The sequence below is a fragment of the Aulonocara sp. 'chitande type north' Nkhata Bay genome, linkage group LG15 (genome assembly GCF_057382095.1).
Source record: "Aulonocara sp. 'chitande type north' Nkhata Bay isolate Kocher_YH1m ecotype deep benthic linkage group LG15, A_spYH_male_GT1.1, whole genome shotgun sequence".
Taxonomy (NCBI): domain Eukaryota; kingdom Metazoa; phylum Chordata; class Actinopteri; order Cichliformes; family Cichlidae; genus Aulonocara; species Aulonocara sp. 'chitande type north' Nkhata Bay.
Genome location: NC_141358.1, coordinates 10,933,683 through 10,952,925, shown reverse-complemented (window position 1 = coordinate 10,952,925; position 19,243 = coordinate 10,933,683). Strand labels below are relative to the sequence as shown.

At 45.1% G+C, this 19,243-nt stretch overlaps 1 protein-coding gene across 8 annotated transcripts in view; it reads right to left on the bottom strand.

The window, feature by feature from the left end:
• nhsl1b (NHS-like 1b) overlaps positions 1-19,243 on the bottom strand; it is a 101,203-nt gene that overhangs the window by 2,930 nt on the left and 79,030 nt on the right. For 4 of the 8 annotated variants that reach the window (XM_086264081.1, XM_086264083.1, XM_086264086.1 and 1 more), the window contains exons 2-8: positions 17,238-17,390; positions 13,374-13,501; positions 10,901-11,105; positions 8,247-8,378; positions 3,242-6,544; positions 2,091-2,223; positions 380-409 (exon numbers count right to left, since the gene is read on the bottom strand). In XM_086264081.1, the coding sequence (XP_086120207.1) occupies positions 380-409; positions 2,091-2,223; positions 3,242-6,544; positions 8,247-8,378; positions 10,901-11,105; positions 13,374-13,501; positions 17,238-17,390 (4,084 nt within the window). The remainder of the gene's footprint in view (positions 1-379; positions 410-2,090; positions 2,224-3,241; positions 6,545-8,246; positions 8,379-10,900; positions 11,106-13,373; positions 13,502-17,237; positions 17,391-19,243) is intronic. The other 4 variants (XM_086264082.1, XM_086264087.1, XM_086264084.1 and 1 more) reach the window with 3 other exon arrangements.

Below are 19,243 nucleotides of genomic sequence, written 5' to 3'. Positions count from 1 at the left end.
ATGAAAGCTCAGACGCGGCACAAAACAAACTGAGGAAAGCGCCCAGAGCTGTTTTAATCACATGAGGACGAGGCGGCCTCCTCTCAGCAGGAGGCGGTTGGTGGTTGTTGTGGTCGGTATCAGCATAGTCTGCTGCACCACTCATCCTTGAGTGTTGATAACTCCTGCACCAAAGCATGGCAATAAAAGCTGCAACTGGCAGAATTAGGAGGCGTTAGGGCTTGAGGCGAAAACAGCCTTATTAATCCGTGTCTGTGATACCGGGGGTGGCGGGTTGCACCGAGGGATTACTGCTGCTAATCCCAAGGCAGCATCAGCGTGGCGGTGGTGAAAACAAGGCTCGCTAATTAAAGGAAAGGGGCTACTTGCCACTACGCACCTCTCTAGAAACACTGCACCCATTCCCTCTCTGCACAGTGGAAGAAGAGAGGAGAAACATGATTAACGGAATTACAACTACACATTCTGTGATAAGGGAGACAAAATTCTTTAATCCTCAGATTAGATCGTTGGAGGGAAATCTTCCCTAAAGGGCAAATAACCTGTGGGGATGTACAGCGCTGTGTGAAGGTCAAAAAAGTGCGAGGGAGGACTGAAGGGATGGAAATGGTTTGTGTGAGAATCTAACGCTGCAAAATATGTCTGTGCCCTAAATTCAACCTCCATCTAGCGTCATCCGCTGTGAGCTCCCTTTCCACATTAGCCCATCAGCATTACATAAGACTTTTCTCACGCACAATCCCACGTGCGTGCACATCCAAACAGAGAGCGCAGGTGCCAATCCCAGTTATAGAGGTAAACAAGGAGGCAATATAAGCATGGCTGCAATGGATCGATTTCTTTCTGCTGGCTGGATTACATTCGGTTTGGAGGATTTCTCTCACAACGAACTTGTGTTTTCGGCCGCTGCTGTGAAGGAATTTCAACTCGAGGCTTTTATTACTCTGATTTCACAGACAGTGAGAGAGAAAGGACGGGGGAACGTGAAGGTGAACGAAAATAAAAACAAAAAGAACTGGGCAGGTGGTATTACAGGGGTGTTACAGTTAATACCCGGTGCTTCCACCCTTGAACAGTTCTCGATTGAATTTACAGTTTAGGGCACTTTTTGCAGATTGAATTTGTGCTAGTTCATTCTTTTGTTTGAGGGATCTTCTTTAGTTTTAACAGCACCGCTGGGAAACGGTCATCACTTCCCAAATCTGCAAAAGTATTCTATATCTCCCACGCTGTGAGGGTGCGATAGATGGAGGAGGAGGAGAGTGGTAAACAAATGCTGCCTTGACTACAAACGCACACACGCTTACACAATATTCACGTTTAATTAGGCAGCGCAATAAATGATACATGCACACGTGACGTGGGGACCATAAATACAGCAAAATGAAATCCTGGGACGCTTAAGAGAACTCCCCAATGCTGCTGCTGCTGTTGCCCGTGACCGCGAAACCCAAACTGGCGGGCTGCATGAGAAATTTATGCCTGTGCCGCCTTCAGTCACAAGAGCACGTATGCAGTATATGTCAGAGACGGCGGAGCGGCGTGTAGACGGAGAAACGGAGAATGAGAAATGTCTCCAGTGGCCTCTAACCCAGATTAGGACCAGAGGGTGTCGAGTAGTAAATTATGGATGAAGCAACAGCCTTTTTTCCCCTTCTTTCTTTTTTCTTGCTAAAAATGAGCAATTGTAATCTAACTACACTCACAAACGCTTAGTATACAAATTAACCATTGCCTTCATGCTTCACAGCCCTTCACTGGCCAGAGATCGGCTTTCTGACAGATGTGTACTCTTCTGTATGGGATAATGCTGGATAAAGTTATGACTGAGAGGTGGAGGGCAGAGAGTGGGGGATGACTGAAAAACACAAATCAAGGGTGACACTGTGGTTTATGAGGATGTTGGAAAAGCAGGAATGACAGAGAGGGCAGGTGGAGAGGAAAGAAAAGTAGGAATAATAGGAAGCAGGACTAGATCGGGGAAATAAATTATGTATCCAGAGCCGAGGTGGGTGAGGAGAAAATAAGTTGCTGTAGTGCTCTAAAAATGAGCAGGGCGACAAGGACATTAGACGAGTGCATCGTCGTACCTGTGAATGGCGGCGAAGAGGTCCTCTGTGGTTCGGGGTCGCGTGGGAGTCGGGGTTACCATGCTCTTCTCGGACGCCCCGTTTGCTGACGGGGCTGGAGACGACTCGGCCGTACTGGATTCAAAGACGTCACCTGAGGTCAGGGGGGATATACAATTTACATCCAACACAGTCAGGAGAGAGCAGACTTTTAGGGAGCACACACTCCTACATCCATCCTGTCGCATTAACCTGGCCGCCTATGAAATCTGAAGTCGTACGGAGGAGATGTCCAACTGTCTCCTTACATTTTCTTCCCTCTCTAGATATTCCTCTTCTTTCATTTCCTCTAGTTTAGCTTTTTCCCCCCTCCTCCTCCTCCTCTTCCTCTTAACCTCCGCGCTCACGTCTGAGCTTCGACTGCCTGAGCCGCTGCAGGCAGTCTCACTTTACGCTCTCCCCATCCTCCCCTTCATCCCCTTACCAGATCCGTTCCCCTCCCCTCCGATACGACCGGGCCCCTCCCCCCTGTCCCTCCAACCACATAAAGCATCTCCTTTGGGATACTTACCCCCCTTCCCTTAACTCAGAGAGGGAGTGGGACAGAAGGACAGCTGAGTAGGAAAAACACGGGCTGAGCGATTAACACAAAAAGAGAGAGAGAGAGCAAGAGAAAAGGCAGAGGGGCAAAAATGAATATTTGGACAGAAGAGAAGGATGGATGGTGGAGAGGACTCAAGTAGACAGCGGAGGCTGAGGTGTGTGTACGTGTGCAGCAATGCGGGAGGGGGGACAAAAAAAAGAAGGGGGACAGCAGCCAAAAGAGATCTCCGCATACAAAATATAGAAGGAGGAGTAGAATAAAGAGTAAGCGGGATGATTGCACGAGGCTGCAGAGCTGCTGTCCCAGTGATAAGCCGTCGCTCCCGCTTCGTTTTCACACTTTTCAAACCTTTAAAAGCTTCTGCCTTCAAGTTTAGCTCGCTTGCTTAGGGGCAAAATAAATTTTACAGCAGCTCAAAGGAACCCATTGCACAACCCTCAGTCTGCTGGATCACTTCTAACCTCTTAGGATTTTGGCAAATAAGTACATTAAGGCTTTCTGCTTCCGTTTCTGCATTTCTGCGTTTGTTTTGTGGAAACATATTCAGTAAACTACGAGTCAGACTCACCTGCCTCGTCGTCCTTGGAGCTGATGGACCCTGTGGTGCTGCTCGCCCCATCACAGTCCTCTTCCTCTTCTTCATCAGCCTCTCCGTTGGTATAAAGCCCAGAGGCATTACTCGTCTCCTTGCTAACAGATGTAGTGATACAAGACTCGTATCGGGTTTCAGTGAATGCTCCTTTGCGCTCTGCTAAATGCTCTAAAGTGTCTTCTCTCTCCTCCTGATGCTCACCGTCCCCCTCTTTCACCTCTTCTTTTGTTTGTCTTCGCGGAGAATCTACTTGGTCTTCTGTTTGGGGGATGTTAGTCTCTTCCTGCTGAGATGGAAACAGTTTATTTATTGTTTGGGGGCTTACTGGTGGGACAAGGGAAAATTTGGGCTTCTTGGAGACTGCTGGGGGTGGGGCCTTCTGCTTGATGGGAGAGCTTTCGTGGCTCTGTGCGGGACTGGGCAATGCTAGTGCCTCCTCTTTTTCATTCCCATTCACAAGTGTGTAACTCTCATCATCAGCTTTTCCATTTACGATGGCAATGTCCGGTGAGTCCTCTGTGATGCTGTCATCCAGTGACAACTCTTCCAGGAGCTTTGACACAGGCGATGGTGAGGAATAATGGGAATCCGCTTCCAGAGAGCTGTTCAAAAGGGGTAAGACAGTGGGATGCTCCTCAGAGTAACAGCTATCCAGGCTCAGAGGCTTTAGCCCCTGAAGGAGGTCCATCCCTGTTTTCTCAGCTTTGTTGTCATCTGTGATCTCCTTCTCTGGTCGCTTGACTGAACGAAGCTGAACGCTCTGAAGTGCAAATGGTGTGATGAGGGGCTTAGGTGAGTTTGTGGGACTGTTAGAAGGAGCTTCTTTAGGAGCATCATTTAGTGCCTTCTTAAAAGATGGGGAGGAGGAAGCTGTAACAGTAGCCAGCAGAGGAGGAGGAGGAGGTGGGGGTGGTGGAGGAGGAGGGGGACTGAAGCTCCCACTGGGAGATGAACTCGGGTGAATCAGCATCTCGGGGGATGGAGGTGGAGGGAATTCCGGGGAGGTGGAGCAAGTAGAGTTCAGGCTTAGAGAACCTCCCTGGGGAGTGGTTGGCAATGGGGGAGCTGGTGGAGGAGTCAGGGAAGCTGTGCTAGAGCTTGGCGGTAGAGGGGGAGGGAAGGGTGGAGGTGGGCTGAGAGGGGTGTTGGGAGTTGAGGAGGAGGAGAAGAGGAGAGGTGGTGGTGGAGGAGGAGGACCGTTGCTCTTAAGTGAGTCTGAAGTGTTGGAGGAAAGGGAGGTAGAAGAGGAGGACATGGAAACTGATGAGAGGAGAGAGGACTTCCTCTCGGGGACTTTGGGTTTTGGCCGGCCGCCCGAGGGAGACATGGACCTGGCGAAGGCGGGCACTGGGGTTCCAGCTGTGGGAGTGTTGGACTGGCTGGAGTAGCCACTAGATGGCGAGGTGAGTCTATGCACCCGGTCTGGGGAGGAGGTGGAAGCTTTGGGCTTCGCCGACACCTCTCGCTCCTGACCTGGAGCTCCAGGGATCTGACTTTTGTGAATCCCTCCTCCATTCTGTAAGACTCCTGGGTGAACGCCGGCTGACATGTTATCTGCGGCATGGGCTGGGGGTGTCTGCTCCCCCTGGTCCGAGTTGTTACGAGGGTAGTCCATGTAGTAGCCCCAAGAGTCGGCGTAGTCAGAGCGCAGGCTGCTGGTGTCACTGTGGGCAGGTGTCACATGGCATAGAGAGTACACACTAGACACGCCGCCGCAGTTTGCGTTAGCTGCTAGTGATGCTGCGGAGCTGCCTGCACTGATGCTGCTGTGACTGCGCGGCCTGAGGACCCAAGGGTCATCATAATCGCTGCTTGGGCTGTGAGAGGTTGATGATGGCGACGCACCCTTTCCCTTCCCTCCTCTCAACCCCATCTGCAGGCTCTGCTGCAAGCTTGCAATTAGAGTTTCATTAAGTGTCGTACCCCTTTCCCCATTAGCACCGTTGATGGCGCTAACGCCTCCGGGGGGCATTTTTGCAGCTGGCTTGCGTCTGAGAGAATCCGTGCGAGCTGGTGGCAGGGGAGGCTTCTTGGATTTGCGTAGGGAGATGCTGCGTGACAGCGAGCGGTCACTGTACAGGCTTCCAGAGTCCTCCTGATTGGCCATCTCGCGGCACTCGTACATGCTGTGTCTGGTGGCCCGGCCAGCTGCCACCCCGTGCCCGCTACCGTGACTGCGCGAGCGCAGGCCTGAGTCCAGGTGCATAGAGGTGTAGTATCCATCATTGTCCTGGGAGTAAAGAGAGCTGGAATCAGTAGTGGTCCTAGAGGACTGATCCAGGCTGCCATAGAGCTGGTTGATTGGAGTGGAGCAACTGGAGGTCAGAGTGCGGTGTGGAGCCACCACGTTTTCTGGTGTGTCGTAGATCCAGTTCTCCTCCGGCAGACAAGATGGTGGAGTGGGGGCCAAGGTGCTGTGGCTGTGGGTGCTACTGTCAGAGTGACCTGACTCACTGGCAGGTGCTCTGACTTTCAGGCCACTATCCTGTGCTGTGTGAGTAGGAGTAGACGTGGCCAAGGCAGGGCAGGTGGAGCTGTGGGTGAAGGCTGCTGGACTAGAGATCAGCGGGTCAGCATTAGTTGGGGAAGCCAGACTGAGCGCTCGAGCTGCGGGGTAAGCTGAGACCGGGGACTGGGTGAGCTGGCTCGAGGTGTTAAGGGTAAAAACCTCAGCAGAACTGGACATGGTGGCATTGGGGATGAACGAGGTGGAATAAGCAGCATGAGGGGAAACCACACATGCCGGACCCCCGCCCCACTCACTGGACAGTGTCCCCTTCAACTCCTGGGACTTGGGCCTGGGCAAAGTTCCTGTCCTCGGGGCGTTTCTCATGTGTACCACAGTATCGTCGACCTGAAGCTTTCCAATTTGCCTCTGCAGATGTTCCTCTGACTTGATGGGCGTGCTGCTATAGATGGGATCGGCACTGAGGGACACTCTTGCGCCCTGTCGGGGCAGACTGTGAAAACGCGACGGGTCTCCATTAAAATGCTGCGGCAGCATCACTATTCCAGAGCTGTTGCTGCTGGAGATGGATATACTTCCTGTTGAAGAGGAAGCGGATATGCCAGCCATCTGAGCAGCGATTCCCTGTCCTCTCTGTGCTCGAATTCTTCTCATGGACGGGGGCACGATCTTTACTTCTTCTGTCTGACAGCTCGAGTCTCTGGTCACCGAACGTCGGAGAGTTGAGTTGACACTCCCAGTACGGCCAAGTGTGGAGTACTGTCCAGGGAGGAACATAGAATGTGGCCGGAGATCTCCGCCGTGTCCTTTTGCTGTTGTCAAAAAAAAAGAAAAAGAAAAAAGAAACATATCAACATGTGATTCCTCTTCCTGCTACCCCACCTTCACCCCCCCCCCTTGCTATAACTTCTTCAGCCACAAACCTTTCTGCTCTTCTGGCTGGAATGTCAGATAAACTGTGGTCACATGGAAGCTAATTAATTTGATTTGGTGTAACCTGATTTACGTTAATAACTTCTGGTCTTCTTCATTATGGAGAAAAGGATATGAGGAGAGACAGAGAGAAGGAATAGAGGCTCTGCTACTACGCTTCTCCTACGCTGGCTACATCAGATAGAAAAATGAAGTAGTCTCCTTGGGTGCCAGGATAGGCAGCTGGTTAAGCATTAGGCAGAGAAACCCCCCCCAAAAAAACACAAATAGGAACACAGACATACAAGAAGACACGTGTGCATGCCAAGCCAGCCCTGTCATGCACAAGGACAAACATAAAATGCACATAACAGAAAGATGCACACTGAACATACCAGCTAATAAACAAACAGTTTGAAGATTGAGTCGTAAAACGAGAGAGGATGTCTACTGTGTCTCCCATCTGTGGTGGCTTCTACTGTTGATGCTCGTCTTCCAAAACATACACACTCTTGCGTCCTTTCTTCTCTCTCTCTCTCTCTCTCCATTCGCTCTGAACCACACATACACTCTCCTCCTCCTTTGCTAAAAGCTGGACTGACAGCTCGGCTGTTGCTGCTGCGATAGATTAAGCTGCAGGTCTACTTTGCAGGCAGCTCTGGTGCAAGGAGAGGGGAGGGATGGAGCACTGGGACAATTATCCCGGCCCAGTAATCATGACATTCAGAGGGTGTTGTCAGCTGGGCACTAACCAGACTTTAAAGCTCTTTTCCTATCAGCCTGGGCGATGTTATCGCACAGAGCAATGACATTTCCCTTAAATGGTGCTGTCATCCCGAAGCTCAATGACGTGTAAATAAACATTAGCCATGCGGTGCTGTCAGCAGAACACTGTGTCAGATTAGTGAGCTTAGTACTCGCTTAACACTGGGCTCAGCTGAGTAACTCTGAGGGGACCTCAGCATCTTTACATTTCTAATGTAGGACAGGATGATAATGCTCAGAAAGAGCATGTGAAGGTGGCTTATCGACCTGAGATCAGGGCTTGTTGTCTCATAGATAGTTTATTAATAATCTTATGCTACCAGCATACACTATACAGATATACACAGAGATATACACACATCACAGACAAAAGGACTTCAGAAAGTTGATCCAAATGATCAACCAATCAGAAGCAAAGTCTGACGTTACCTTCTACCATATGACAGAACTGGCAAACTCTGCTGTTATGTTAGAAGTTTTTTAAGCAGTATAACAAAAAGACAAGAAAAACAACAGAACTACAAAAAATGATTTCATAACTTGTTCTTGGCTGCAGATCCTCGGGTGGAGGAGAGTGAATGAGGACAAATGATAATGTAGACATCAGCTGTAGCAGCTGCACATCCTTTATCCAACACTGTGAGCTCACTTGAGTCAGTCTGACCCTCCTGGGCTCGCCAAGTTTCTAACTGTACACAGTTATGTGTGATAAAAGCATAAACCTATAGAGAACAAGGTTGCTGGCAGTAAAGAAAGGAAGAAGAGATGCTTGTCTAGCGTGTTGGGACAGGTCTGTGGACAGCAGAGGGCAACATGTAGCTCCACAGTGATCCATACCTAGCTCCAGGTTGATGTTGTCAGGCAGCCCTGATATAGTCTTTCTGCGTTTGACCTTCTTGGGCCGGCGGGACACGGTGTCAGTGTTAATGAGGGAGCGCCGGATGCTCGCCTGTCGGTCAAACACTGCCCCTGGTAGCCGGGAGGGCGAGAGCAAGGCAGGCGGACAAACAGGCAAACAGCAGTCGGTTAGTCAGAAGGAACAAACTCAACAGACATGCGGAGGGTTTTTGTTTTTTCCAAGTTGGACATGCAACGTCAACAGGGCAGGAAATATTAAGGTCAGTTCAACCAAATTACAAATCAGCATTTTCTTTCCTTGCTTTTATTTTAAGTCTCAAACTGATTTGTGCTTCTAAAAACTTAAGATTTTAGTTTTTATTTATTTTTAAGGATGAATGCATTGCTTTTTTTTTTTTTTAAAGGATGATATTACTCAAGAGTGTCTTTGAGGATTTCTGTTATATTTATATTAAGGTGCAAAATCACATACTGGAAACCCCTCGTGTGGAACCGGAGACTGTTCTAAACAAATAATAAATGAGAATATAGCAAAATATGACAGGAGACGTCACAAGTGTAAGTACAGACTACAACACCTATTCCCCTTATCAAGTTAATATGATAAGAGAGGCACCTGAATTTTAACTTTATTTATTTTCATATTTATTTATTAGAGACATTATGTTATATTTTGTATTAATATTATATCATTTAATTTGTACTTTAATTGGTTAGTTACTGTCTTGTAGCAAATGTGAACAAAATTTCCTCTGGGATTAACAAGTTATTTGATTCTGATTCTTCTGATTCAATTCCTGAGAAATGCTAAATATTAAATACCTAAAATCGTTCTTATGTCTGGATATCCAACATATCCAAACTACTAACTGGACTTGAAAAAAAGTCTGCATTTTTCTGAACTAAAGCTGGATTCAAATAGAAAGGTTTAACACTTTCTAGTTAAGTATGATTATGCTCAGTGGTGGGATAAGAGTGATCCACAAAAACATGTTGTGCAGCAAGCATGTGAATCTTCCTCTTCAACACGAGAAAGTTTAGCCTAATTGAGAAAATGCATTGTGTTATTTGGGTGAACTGAACTTTTTCACCAACCAGCCAAAGTGTCTTTTACAACCCACGGAGAGAAAATGGTTGTGATGCCAATCAAAAACAAAAGGAAGGGGTCTGACAAAGAAAACCTTGGCTGGCCTTTATGCAAACTTCCATTACGGGGTATAAACATACATTGATGTAAGATGTGTGAGATGAGAAGTACATGCTCTTACCACAAAGCTCAACATGCGAAAGGACAGATATGGGATGAAAGGTGCTTTCAAACTCACACACGTACTCATGCAAACATGAACTGCTTCTCAATAATCTCCTCGCTCTGAGTCCGGTTTCCCTGAAGGAAGAGTGATATGTCGCTATGAACTGCTGCTCTTTCTGCTATCTCACTAGCTGGTGACAGCCTGCAGGCGTCAGGGAAATAGAAACCGATATAAGGGCGGATAGCTGCGATCACAAATTCCTCCCAAAGTGGCAAAGCCCCTGATCTCTCGGTGGGTGTTTTACTCCTTTTTTCCCACTAATTTGAAGTGACAACACTGATTTGTGTGGCGAGGGACCACGTTAAATGCTAATTAGTGTCAAAAGGCTGTAGATTGCAGATATATTAACTGTAACAATAAAATATAGATGTTGATGCTGAACTGAGAGTTATATATAATATTCTGTAACTCTGTAACTTCTGTCGGTGCTGTGCTTTTTTGGAAATCGAATTTCCCAGAGGAACCCACCCGAGGGATTAATAAAGTTCTATCTTATCTTATCTTATCTTATCTTATCTTATCTTATCTTATCTTATCTTATCTGCGAGTCCATCCCACCGCTGGACTCCTTCCAAAAGAATCTCATGAACAAATCTTAAGATAAGTGTACCTATGAGTGGCGGAAAACCTTGAAAGATGTGGCGCGCTAACAGGGGAACTGAGTTGACACAAATTTGCTGTGTACGAGTGTTTATCTGTCAAACAGCCAGTGATCTGACACAAAGACGATGAAAAGCCTTGACCCTGGCATAAGCTGTCAAAGGACTTTCAGGCATAAACACACGCTCACGCATGCATAAAGGAAGGCAAAGGTCAGTCTGCAAGAGGCATGATGAGAGGAGTGAAGGTAACATAGAGGAGGAAGACATGGTTGAGTGCCACGTGCAAGTTTGACCCCATCTGTGGATGACTGGATACAGTTCTCTATTATTCTGCAATCACTCATTCACAGAAGGTTGATTAAAGGAAATATGTGACTTTTTTTTCTTTTTTGTAAACAGAAACAGTGAAAACTAATTAAACTAATAAACTGAAATGCAAATTTCTCATGACATGTCAGCATGCTGACACTCTCTTTATCATCGGATACCTCAATCAAACTGCTAAAAAAGTCAGAAATTTCCCTTAATAGCAAAAGGCCTGTCAGTGAGATGGTAATGCAAAATAAGAGACACCAGGGACGAATGAGGCCGATTAAACTGTACAAAAATGGAGCTACGGATGGATCGGGACATTGGTTCTCAACCTGGCGATGAAGAATGGTTGCTACTTGCTAGCAGTTGAGAGACGGACTGAATGAAGTCATGAGGTGTGACATACCTGTGACATTGATGGCAACTATGTCTGTGGGTACGGCCTGAGCTGCCCGCCTCATCTTCTCCTCTGGGGTGGGGAGGAGGGCAGCCTTGTTCCATACCACCTGTCCGTCAGGGTCGGACCCCTCCCCTCCTTCGCCCATGCCCTGTGGCGTCTGAGACCTCATGGAGAGCTGAGATTTGTCATCCTCCAGCGATGAAGCAGTGGACTGATTGAGAGAAAGATAACATGTTAATGAGGGGTAAAGCTGAAGAAAGAAATACTAGAAAGAGAGGAAAGGAAAGAAACAAGGAAAGAGGTAACATGATGCGACACAATGAAAGGCAATACATAAAAATAGCATCAGATCGAAGCATAAAAGTTATTACTAAGAATAAATGTCTATATAACGGTATAAAAGGTGAGTGGAAATAAATATCATAGGATTTACTAGTCAGAACCATAAATGACAGATTGTGCCAATATGAGCTGAACAAACTTTAATATATTACACTGCTGTGACCTTTAGAAGCTTGCGGCCCCGTAAACATCCTATCCAATGGAAACGGTCAACCATGCACACACAATCACACAAATAAACACCCGCCACAGAGAACTGACAGAGCAGTCGGAGATTGGAGGATAAAAGCTACAGAGCAACAGTGGGGAGAGACACAGAGAGAGAATCACTCATGCAGTAAACTGTGCTGACACGTTAAGGGCCCTGGATTGTGAATTTACGGCAGAAAGGAACAGACAGCGGTGCTTTACCCCAGTGTCCAGGCTTGAAGTTGAGCAGTTAGTCCAGAGCATGGCAGCAATGTTGTTTAGGTTGATGTGAGTGCCATTTGTGTCACTTTTTCCAAATGATTCTAAATTGTAGTAATTATAGGTAGTTACAAAATCCAGATGATTGCCACCAATTACTACTGCATCACTCAAACTTTTCCTATCCCCTGACTGAGAGTGCATTCATACAAACAATGCACGGATGGATGGGTAAATATGGGGGGCAGCAAAAAGGGGAGGTGAAGAGAGGGGATGTATATAAAAACATCTCAGCAATAGTTTGGTTCCAAGCATGGCTTATTACTTTGCATAGCTGTGGCTCAAGCGGGAGCCCTGTTTCTTCTTTAGAAGCTGCTGTCAGGCAAAGTTAGGCTCAGCGGTCTCAGTACAACAGGAAGTGATGGGGAAGAGAGCAGGAGGGGGACAAACAGCAGAACAGTGGAAGAAGGGGCAAGGAAGGCAGGGCAGAGGGGGATTGGCTTGAGCTGAAGAGATGGGGTGAGTGTGCAGAAAACAGGAGGACAAACAAGAGATGGGAGGCGACAGTTTAGAAAGACAACATGGAAGTCAGGGGTCAAAGCGAGGATGAAACCGAGGGGCTCCAAGGGACAACACAGTGAAAGACCCACTAACCCTTTTGAGTGCCCTTCACATCACACTGTGTGTGTGTTCGAAATAAAAACGAGAAGATGAGAAATATGCAGCTTTCTGACCATTTACGCTTCACTTCACACAAATTGTCTGTCAGATGAAAAGAGCAAGAAATAATAGTTTTTGTCTCGGATTCATTTTCTTGTTAATTTTTTTCTACCCGTCTTTATTTCTGCCTCAAATTTCTGTTTCTCTTCTTTAGTTTCTTTCTTGAAGTGTTTATAGACATCAGAAAAATCACAGGCCCCACAACTGTGGTCAACAAGTGTGCATTTCTTCTACAATGCTCTGCAAATGTTTAGAGGAACCCCTTGCTTAGTTATATTTTTTCTGGGAAAAATATCAAGATGATCCCACACTGTTTCAATAATACTGAGGTCTGGGCTCATGACATGACTTTCAGATTTTGTTCATCTGCTGTAAATTCTCTTTTTCTGCCACTTCTACTTCTCCAGTATCCTCACACCATGGTGAAATATGCCACGTACTTTATCTCTGTGTTATCTTTCATATTTTTCATAGATTCAACAAACGACTTGGAAATAATTATGTATTTATGTATTAGCAAAGTTCTCTGTTATGTGAACACAGGCTTGGTGTCTTTTTAAATGCGTGAATGATTCACAGGTCAGAGTGACTGGGCTGGAATGAAAACAAGTAAAAAAGCAGCCAATTTCCTGAGAAAACCTTTGAAAAACCTTCAGAAACTATTGCTCAAGACCACTTCAAAAAAAATTACAAGAAAGTCTGGCGCCTTAGGAAAAAAAATAAAGAAATGATGGATGGCTCAAGACTTTTGCCCAGTACTGATCACGCTCACCTTATTTGAGAAATTAGACAGAAAAATGGAAAGACCGAAAGCTACACAATGTGACAAGACTGAAACTTGGTAGCACTTCTTTTTCCAGCCACTAGAGGGGAGCCTAACACCATTTAAATTATTGTGCACGTGTTCTGCACCTGTATGCAAATAGAATGCAGAGCCTGTTGTACCTGCTACATTTGAAAGCATACATTAAATTAGGTGGGTATACATGCATACTGTGATTATGTATACCTTCTTATCATTTTCATCATCCCCGTCATCCTGCAGGCTGCTGGTGGACTGAATGGGGTCAGAGAAGGTGGGACCCTGAGAGTAGTACTGGGAGCTCCGGAAACCATCTTTCCTCAACTTGTCACATTCTGAAGAACAAAGAAAGAGACAGAGAAACAGGTCTTAAACTTATTTGCTTTGGTGGCCTTTGATGAGAACTTTCTGATCCTGCTGAAAGGTGCAATTTTCACATAATGAAAGCGACATTTTATTTCGCACTATTTAAATACACTCAATACAAAGCTTTGCTTCACTCATTTCCATGAATATACTACCAAATAATCCAAACAGATGCTATTAAATATTCAAACTTTCATCCCATAACACAACGATAAGAAGAATGTGTGAAATATTTATGGGACATAAACATAGTGTTGTATTATCAAATGTGTACTGTAGAATAAACCATTTGCTGTCTGTGTGTGTGTGTTTTCGCTAAGTTCCCTGCTGGACTCTGCCAAGCGTGCCTCACACCTCTTCTCGTCACCACCTGCCGTGATGAGGTTGTGATGTATGTACGTCAAAGTGAGATAAGACGGCAAGTGTGTGCGTGTGTGTAACCAGAGGAGGGGGGTATCAGCTTCAGTCTGTCACACACAGATGGCAGAAGCGTCCCTCTCTCTCGCTCTCTCATCCTCCCCCTTTTCCTCTCAGGGGGGAATCTAGCACATCATCTCCCTCTGCAAATATCTACTAATGCATCCTTTGTTTGGTCTTTAGGAGGCAATTAAATTCACATACTTCTTAAACATCCTCAGAAAAAAGCCTCAAGAGTTGTTCATGCTTTTACTGATGAAGGATGAAATGATCAAACACACTATGAGGTTGCGACCTTATTTAAAATAACCACAAAATCCAACTTCTACGCTTCTCCCTAAAATTAACGGCACTTTAAAATAAGCGTGTTTCTTTTTTGACATCTCATCTTTCTCTGTGATGTAATCCTGATCGATTCAAATGTAAAAACCCTTCTATAAATGACTGATTTTTTTAATCTTTCATCTTGGATATTTATTCAGTGTGTTTCGCAGGATCAAACTCCCTTTTGGTGAATTAAACATGCGTGCGTGCTCACATCACTGTTAGCCCGCCACCTAAAACATGCTGCTCCTGATCCCTTTTACATCCTGTTTATTTCCACTGCTATTTACAGCCCATCTCCACACAGAGGCACACTGATGCATGTATAATGCTGTCAGTAAATGGATCCTGATGGGGCTTGCGTGCGTGGATACTGTAACAACAAGTTGATGCGGTGAAACGGTGGAAGATGGGACTCAGAAAGCAATGATAATGAGGACGATGACGGGAAGTGGAACTGCTCAGATGATTGGTGTTGCATGATTGGGGACGGTAAATGAAATAAATAAGCTCTGATGAGCTAAGTGTGGCTTGTTGCTAGGCAGAACTGATAGGGGTGGGGGTGGGATAAGTAAGTGATATGAAAAGAAAAGCAGAAACTAGATGAGTCTCTCAGATACTTTTAACAGTGAAGGAAATCTTCTATTAAAAATGTGTTTTTCATTAGGTCTTAGTGACCCTGACCTTTGACCTGCGGACTTTAATTTGTGCCAGGTAAAGGTGTTATATTGTTTTCATGTGAATGGGCTAGATGCAGGTACAGATGTACAAAGAAAAAACCTAAAGACTGCATTCGTCCCACTGGTTTCACCACTAATGTGTCCCAATCTGAAGCTGATATAAATTGAAATAGAGGATAAAAAACACAAAGGTGCAACTGTCAGGGCTACATGTAAAGCTGTGACAGCTGCAGGGAACTGATGACGTTGATTCTGGAGTAGGTACTGATGATGGTGCATGACTATGATATGACTGACTTTTTTGGATGCAGGGGGAAAGTATTTAAACATTATTTTTCTTTCATTTCATCGTAAACACTGGCAAACAAAATGGATCCTGCAGTTATCACTCAATACCGTGTTATGCAACTTTAAAAATGTATTTCAGCCTGCTGGCACATTTTCAATAATCCACTAAACACACGCTGAAGCCCATGTGAGAGTTTTAGAAGGACAAAGAGGGGACGCACATTTCTATCCGACTGGATATCGATTATTAGGCTTTGCAAAGAATAAATCAGCCTCGTGGCACTGTGTAGTATATATGATTACAATACCCAGGGACTGATCCTCGTTTCACCTCCACATAAAACTTCTAAACTGTTAGTGTTGTGAGCGTAACGTTTACTTTTGTGATTTATTTGCTATTGAGTTTTACACTACCTTACCTTCCTTACGAAAAAATAATATATAATTCCTTATGAAACCCCAACAACTTTTATAAAGTGAATGCCATATACACTACACCAGGAGTGTCAAATATAAGGTCAGGGGGCCTGAATCGGCCTGGCAAAGACTCCGTCTGGCCCACTGGATGGCTTTGGAAAATAATGTAAATAAATGTTGGACTTTTAGCTGTTTTACAGCTTGTCCTCATGATGAAGACGTCCCCCATGGCCATATGGACTGAAAGTTCCTATCGGCAAGTTTTTGTCACTATGGACTTTAGAAATGTTTCTGAATATGGGTTTACAGTAAAATATAAATAAATAGTTTCAGGTTAGAAACATGGCTGCACTAACATACGTTTCCTCTGTTGGCTGAGATGTACAGCGCGAAGATCAGCCCGTAAAGACTTATCAATATACATTTGCATTCCCCTAATTAGACGTCTATAATCTATATCACAGACTGATTGATTATTGCCCTGTGAGATAATGGCACAAGCCTCATTAAATAAAAAAAGATCACATATAAAGTACAGTACTAAAAGAAAAAAGAAAAAAAAAGTCAAAGCTCACTGAAAGTCGGGTAAGCTCCGCTCTCCAACAAGGATAAAATCTAAAACCGTAAACGTTCTCTGCTTGTAAAGCGCACTGAGGCTTAAACAGACACCACAGGTGCTCGCTCACTGGACACCTGTTGTCTTGTCGTTAGGACCCCCGGGGATACGTGGTGTTGTCAGGTTGATAGGTTGGTGACAGGATGAGAGGGAGGGGGGCTGAATTAATCCCACCTACCAGGTGGTGTTTTAAGAACAGCAACAGTTCAGGGGTTTGAAAATTGGAAAAGACAGAAGACAAAACAGGGTGTGTGCATTAGAACCGGTGATTAACCCACTAACAGTAAGCATCAGCTTTCAAACACTTTCCAGTTTATCTCTCTTTCTGCCTTTTATCTCTGTGTCTAATCAGCTGACACACAAGGCCGGCCCTGGTGAGCATGCAAACAAATGTAGTACAGTCATACACTCAGTCCTACACAGAAACTCGGAAATATGTGATTTTTTTCCCCTAAACTGTTATCTGTGAAATGGTTGAGGGGCAGCTTTCCCAGGAACAGGTGCTGGTATTCCCACTTCCTGTTCCTGGGAAAGTTGTGACCAGTTGAACAAGTTGTCACTCTGCTGTGAGTTTCTGTTTGTCAGCAAAGCCTGAGCCTCTTCCCCCACTGAGCGGGACAAACAAGTCTGCGATGTCAGTTGAACACAACTCACAAGTCGGGACATCTTTTTTTGAGTTACAGGCAAATGTACCAGTGTCACGAGCTTACTCCGATAAAAGTGACGCCACCTACCAACAGTCCCATGAGTGAGATTCAACAGTTTGTAACTGGTTTGGCTCACATTCAGCATTTTCCCTTCGCTATTTGTGTAAATATATGCCATGTACATTTCTTCTTACTAAGATATTTTATTTACATATCTAACATTTTGGCAATTTTATCTATCATCCCATCTAAAACTAATTCCTTCATATGTCGCTCCAGTGTGTGTATAACGTGCTCTATTTTGATTTGTCTTTACCTCGCAGGGCAGTTTTGAGGTTGACTTTGGCCTGGCGGTGGAGGTCTTCTACGCAGGGCGGCCTGCTTCCCGGTAGGAAGACGTTCTCCTGCTGGTGCCACGGAGCTGTGTAGTGAACCGTCCACTTGCTCTCCTCATCCAGGTTAGACACCGCTGCAGAGGTAAACAAAGCAGATTAAGGATCGATATAGTTCCCTCTGCATGATATAACAAAAAACCTCTCCATGAAATCTGACATAAAAATGAAGGACAGCGAAAATAATAATGAACTAAGAACCGAAACATGTGTGGCCCTGCAAGTCTTCCAAAGAGCAGCATTGTTGGCCAACTTTAAAAAAAAAAAGTAAATAAAGAATAAAGTAATAAAGAAGTGGTGGAAAAATGTCCCCAAGTACTGACTATTCAAAGTGTTTCATTGTATTTGCAGATGAAAAGGAAGGGGAAGGAGGCTTAAGTGTTTTGCATGAAGGTGGCAGACTTAACAGCCTTCAATCAACATGACACTTATCTGTGACATCACACACATACAGTAGGCCTCACGAGTCAAGAGGGGGAGGGAGAAGCTTACTGGGACAAGTTGGAGGGAATCGCTGATCAGTCGATACCAACTCAAAAAACTCGTAACTACTGGCAACTGATTCCATTAAACCGCTTACCTAACTGTAAAAATCCTTCCTCGAAAAAAATAAAATATGACAAAGACACCGATACCAAACAGGCCACATTGCTGGGCACTTTGGAAGCTTACTATTAACAAAGAGGCTTTGAGGCTACACAAAATACACCACTGTTTAGATTGAAAGGACATTAATTAACAAGGTCAGGGAGAGGCACTTTTCATTATCCAAAACCCTTCTCTCAGTCATATCTGCTGATAAAGCGATCACATCTTTTCTGTCCCACTAGTCCAGTCCCAGAAACAGAAGCTCGATGAGGCCATCACAAGTCACTGTGTGAATAAAAATGCTGTCGAAATGTAACAAACACACACTCTTCCTAATTCTTAAGCTTACCAAGTGAGCGTATCCAAGCCAAAGTGGGTGATCGCGGATGTAAAACTATCTCCATCGACGGAGACAAAATGTAAGCAAAGACCTCTGAGTTTGTCCCTTTCTTTGCAAACACAACATGTCCAGCTGCCTGAGAGAACGGCTAAGTTTGTGAGAACCAGGAGGAAGGGGACGGATCATGGCAACGCCTGGGAGTGTTTTGCTTTAGGGTTTCTTTCACAGGTGCAAATGAGCTGAAGTGTGTTGGGGGGGCAACATCTGCAAATGGGCCCTTAATGACAGTGTGACATGCTGCAACTGCTTTTATATATACATAACTGCTAATACATGCCAATAATGACCACGTCAAAAGCACTGTTCTGTTAATCACCTAAAAAGTACAGAGTGGGTGTAAGTGGATTATTTCCACTGTTGAAATAAGCCAAGTGCATACAACTTCAGGTTGTGACCAATTCCACCTTAATATCTCTACTGAATGCTTCTGATGCTCTGGTTCACACAAAGGCTGTCATTTTAACTCAAGTGCAAAAGGCCCAACTAACAAATCTCTAAATCATGTTTTTTGCTTTTATTTAAGCAGGAAGTTCCACTTTGATTTTATTTTGAAAGTTACGATCAGGTTCAGGCTGAATTGACACTTGATATCAATGCCAGATGTAGTTCTTCTCAGCTGTTTTTCATCCACTATGCTGTCATCTGTTTACAAAATAAGTTGCACTTTCCATGACAGTCATCCTTCTGCCTTTGCTGAATAGGCTTCATGTGGGGTGGGAAAGTTTTAATGACGTAATCTTTGCAATTCATCTGAAAAGTAGTCCACCATACAGGATTGTCAGAATACCCGCCCGTGCATAAAAGTGTTTTATCTCAGTCAGATTGATCAATTTTAATGGAAGTTAATGAGAGGGGGGGGGAAAGGATGTGGTGTATACATGTGTTGGTAATCACTGCATATCTGCCTATCTGTAGTCATGCTGTTTTGCAGCGTGCTTGCAC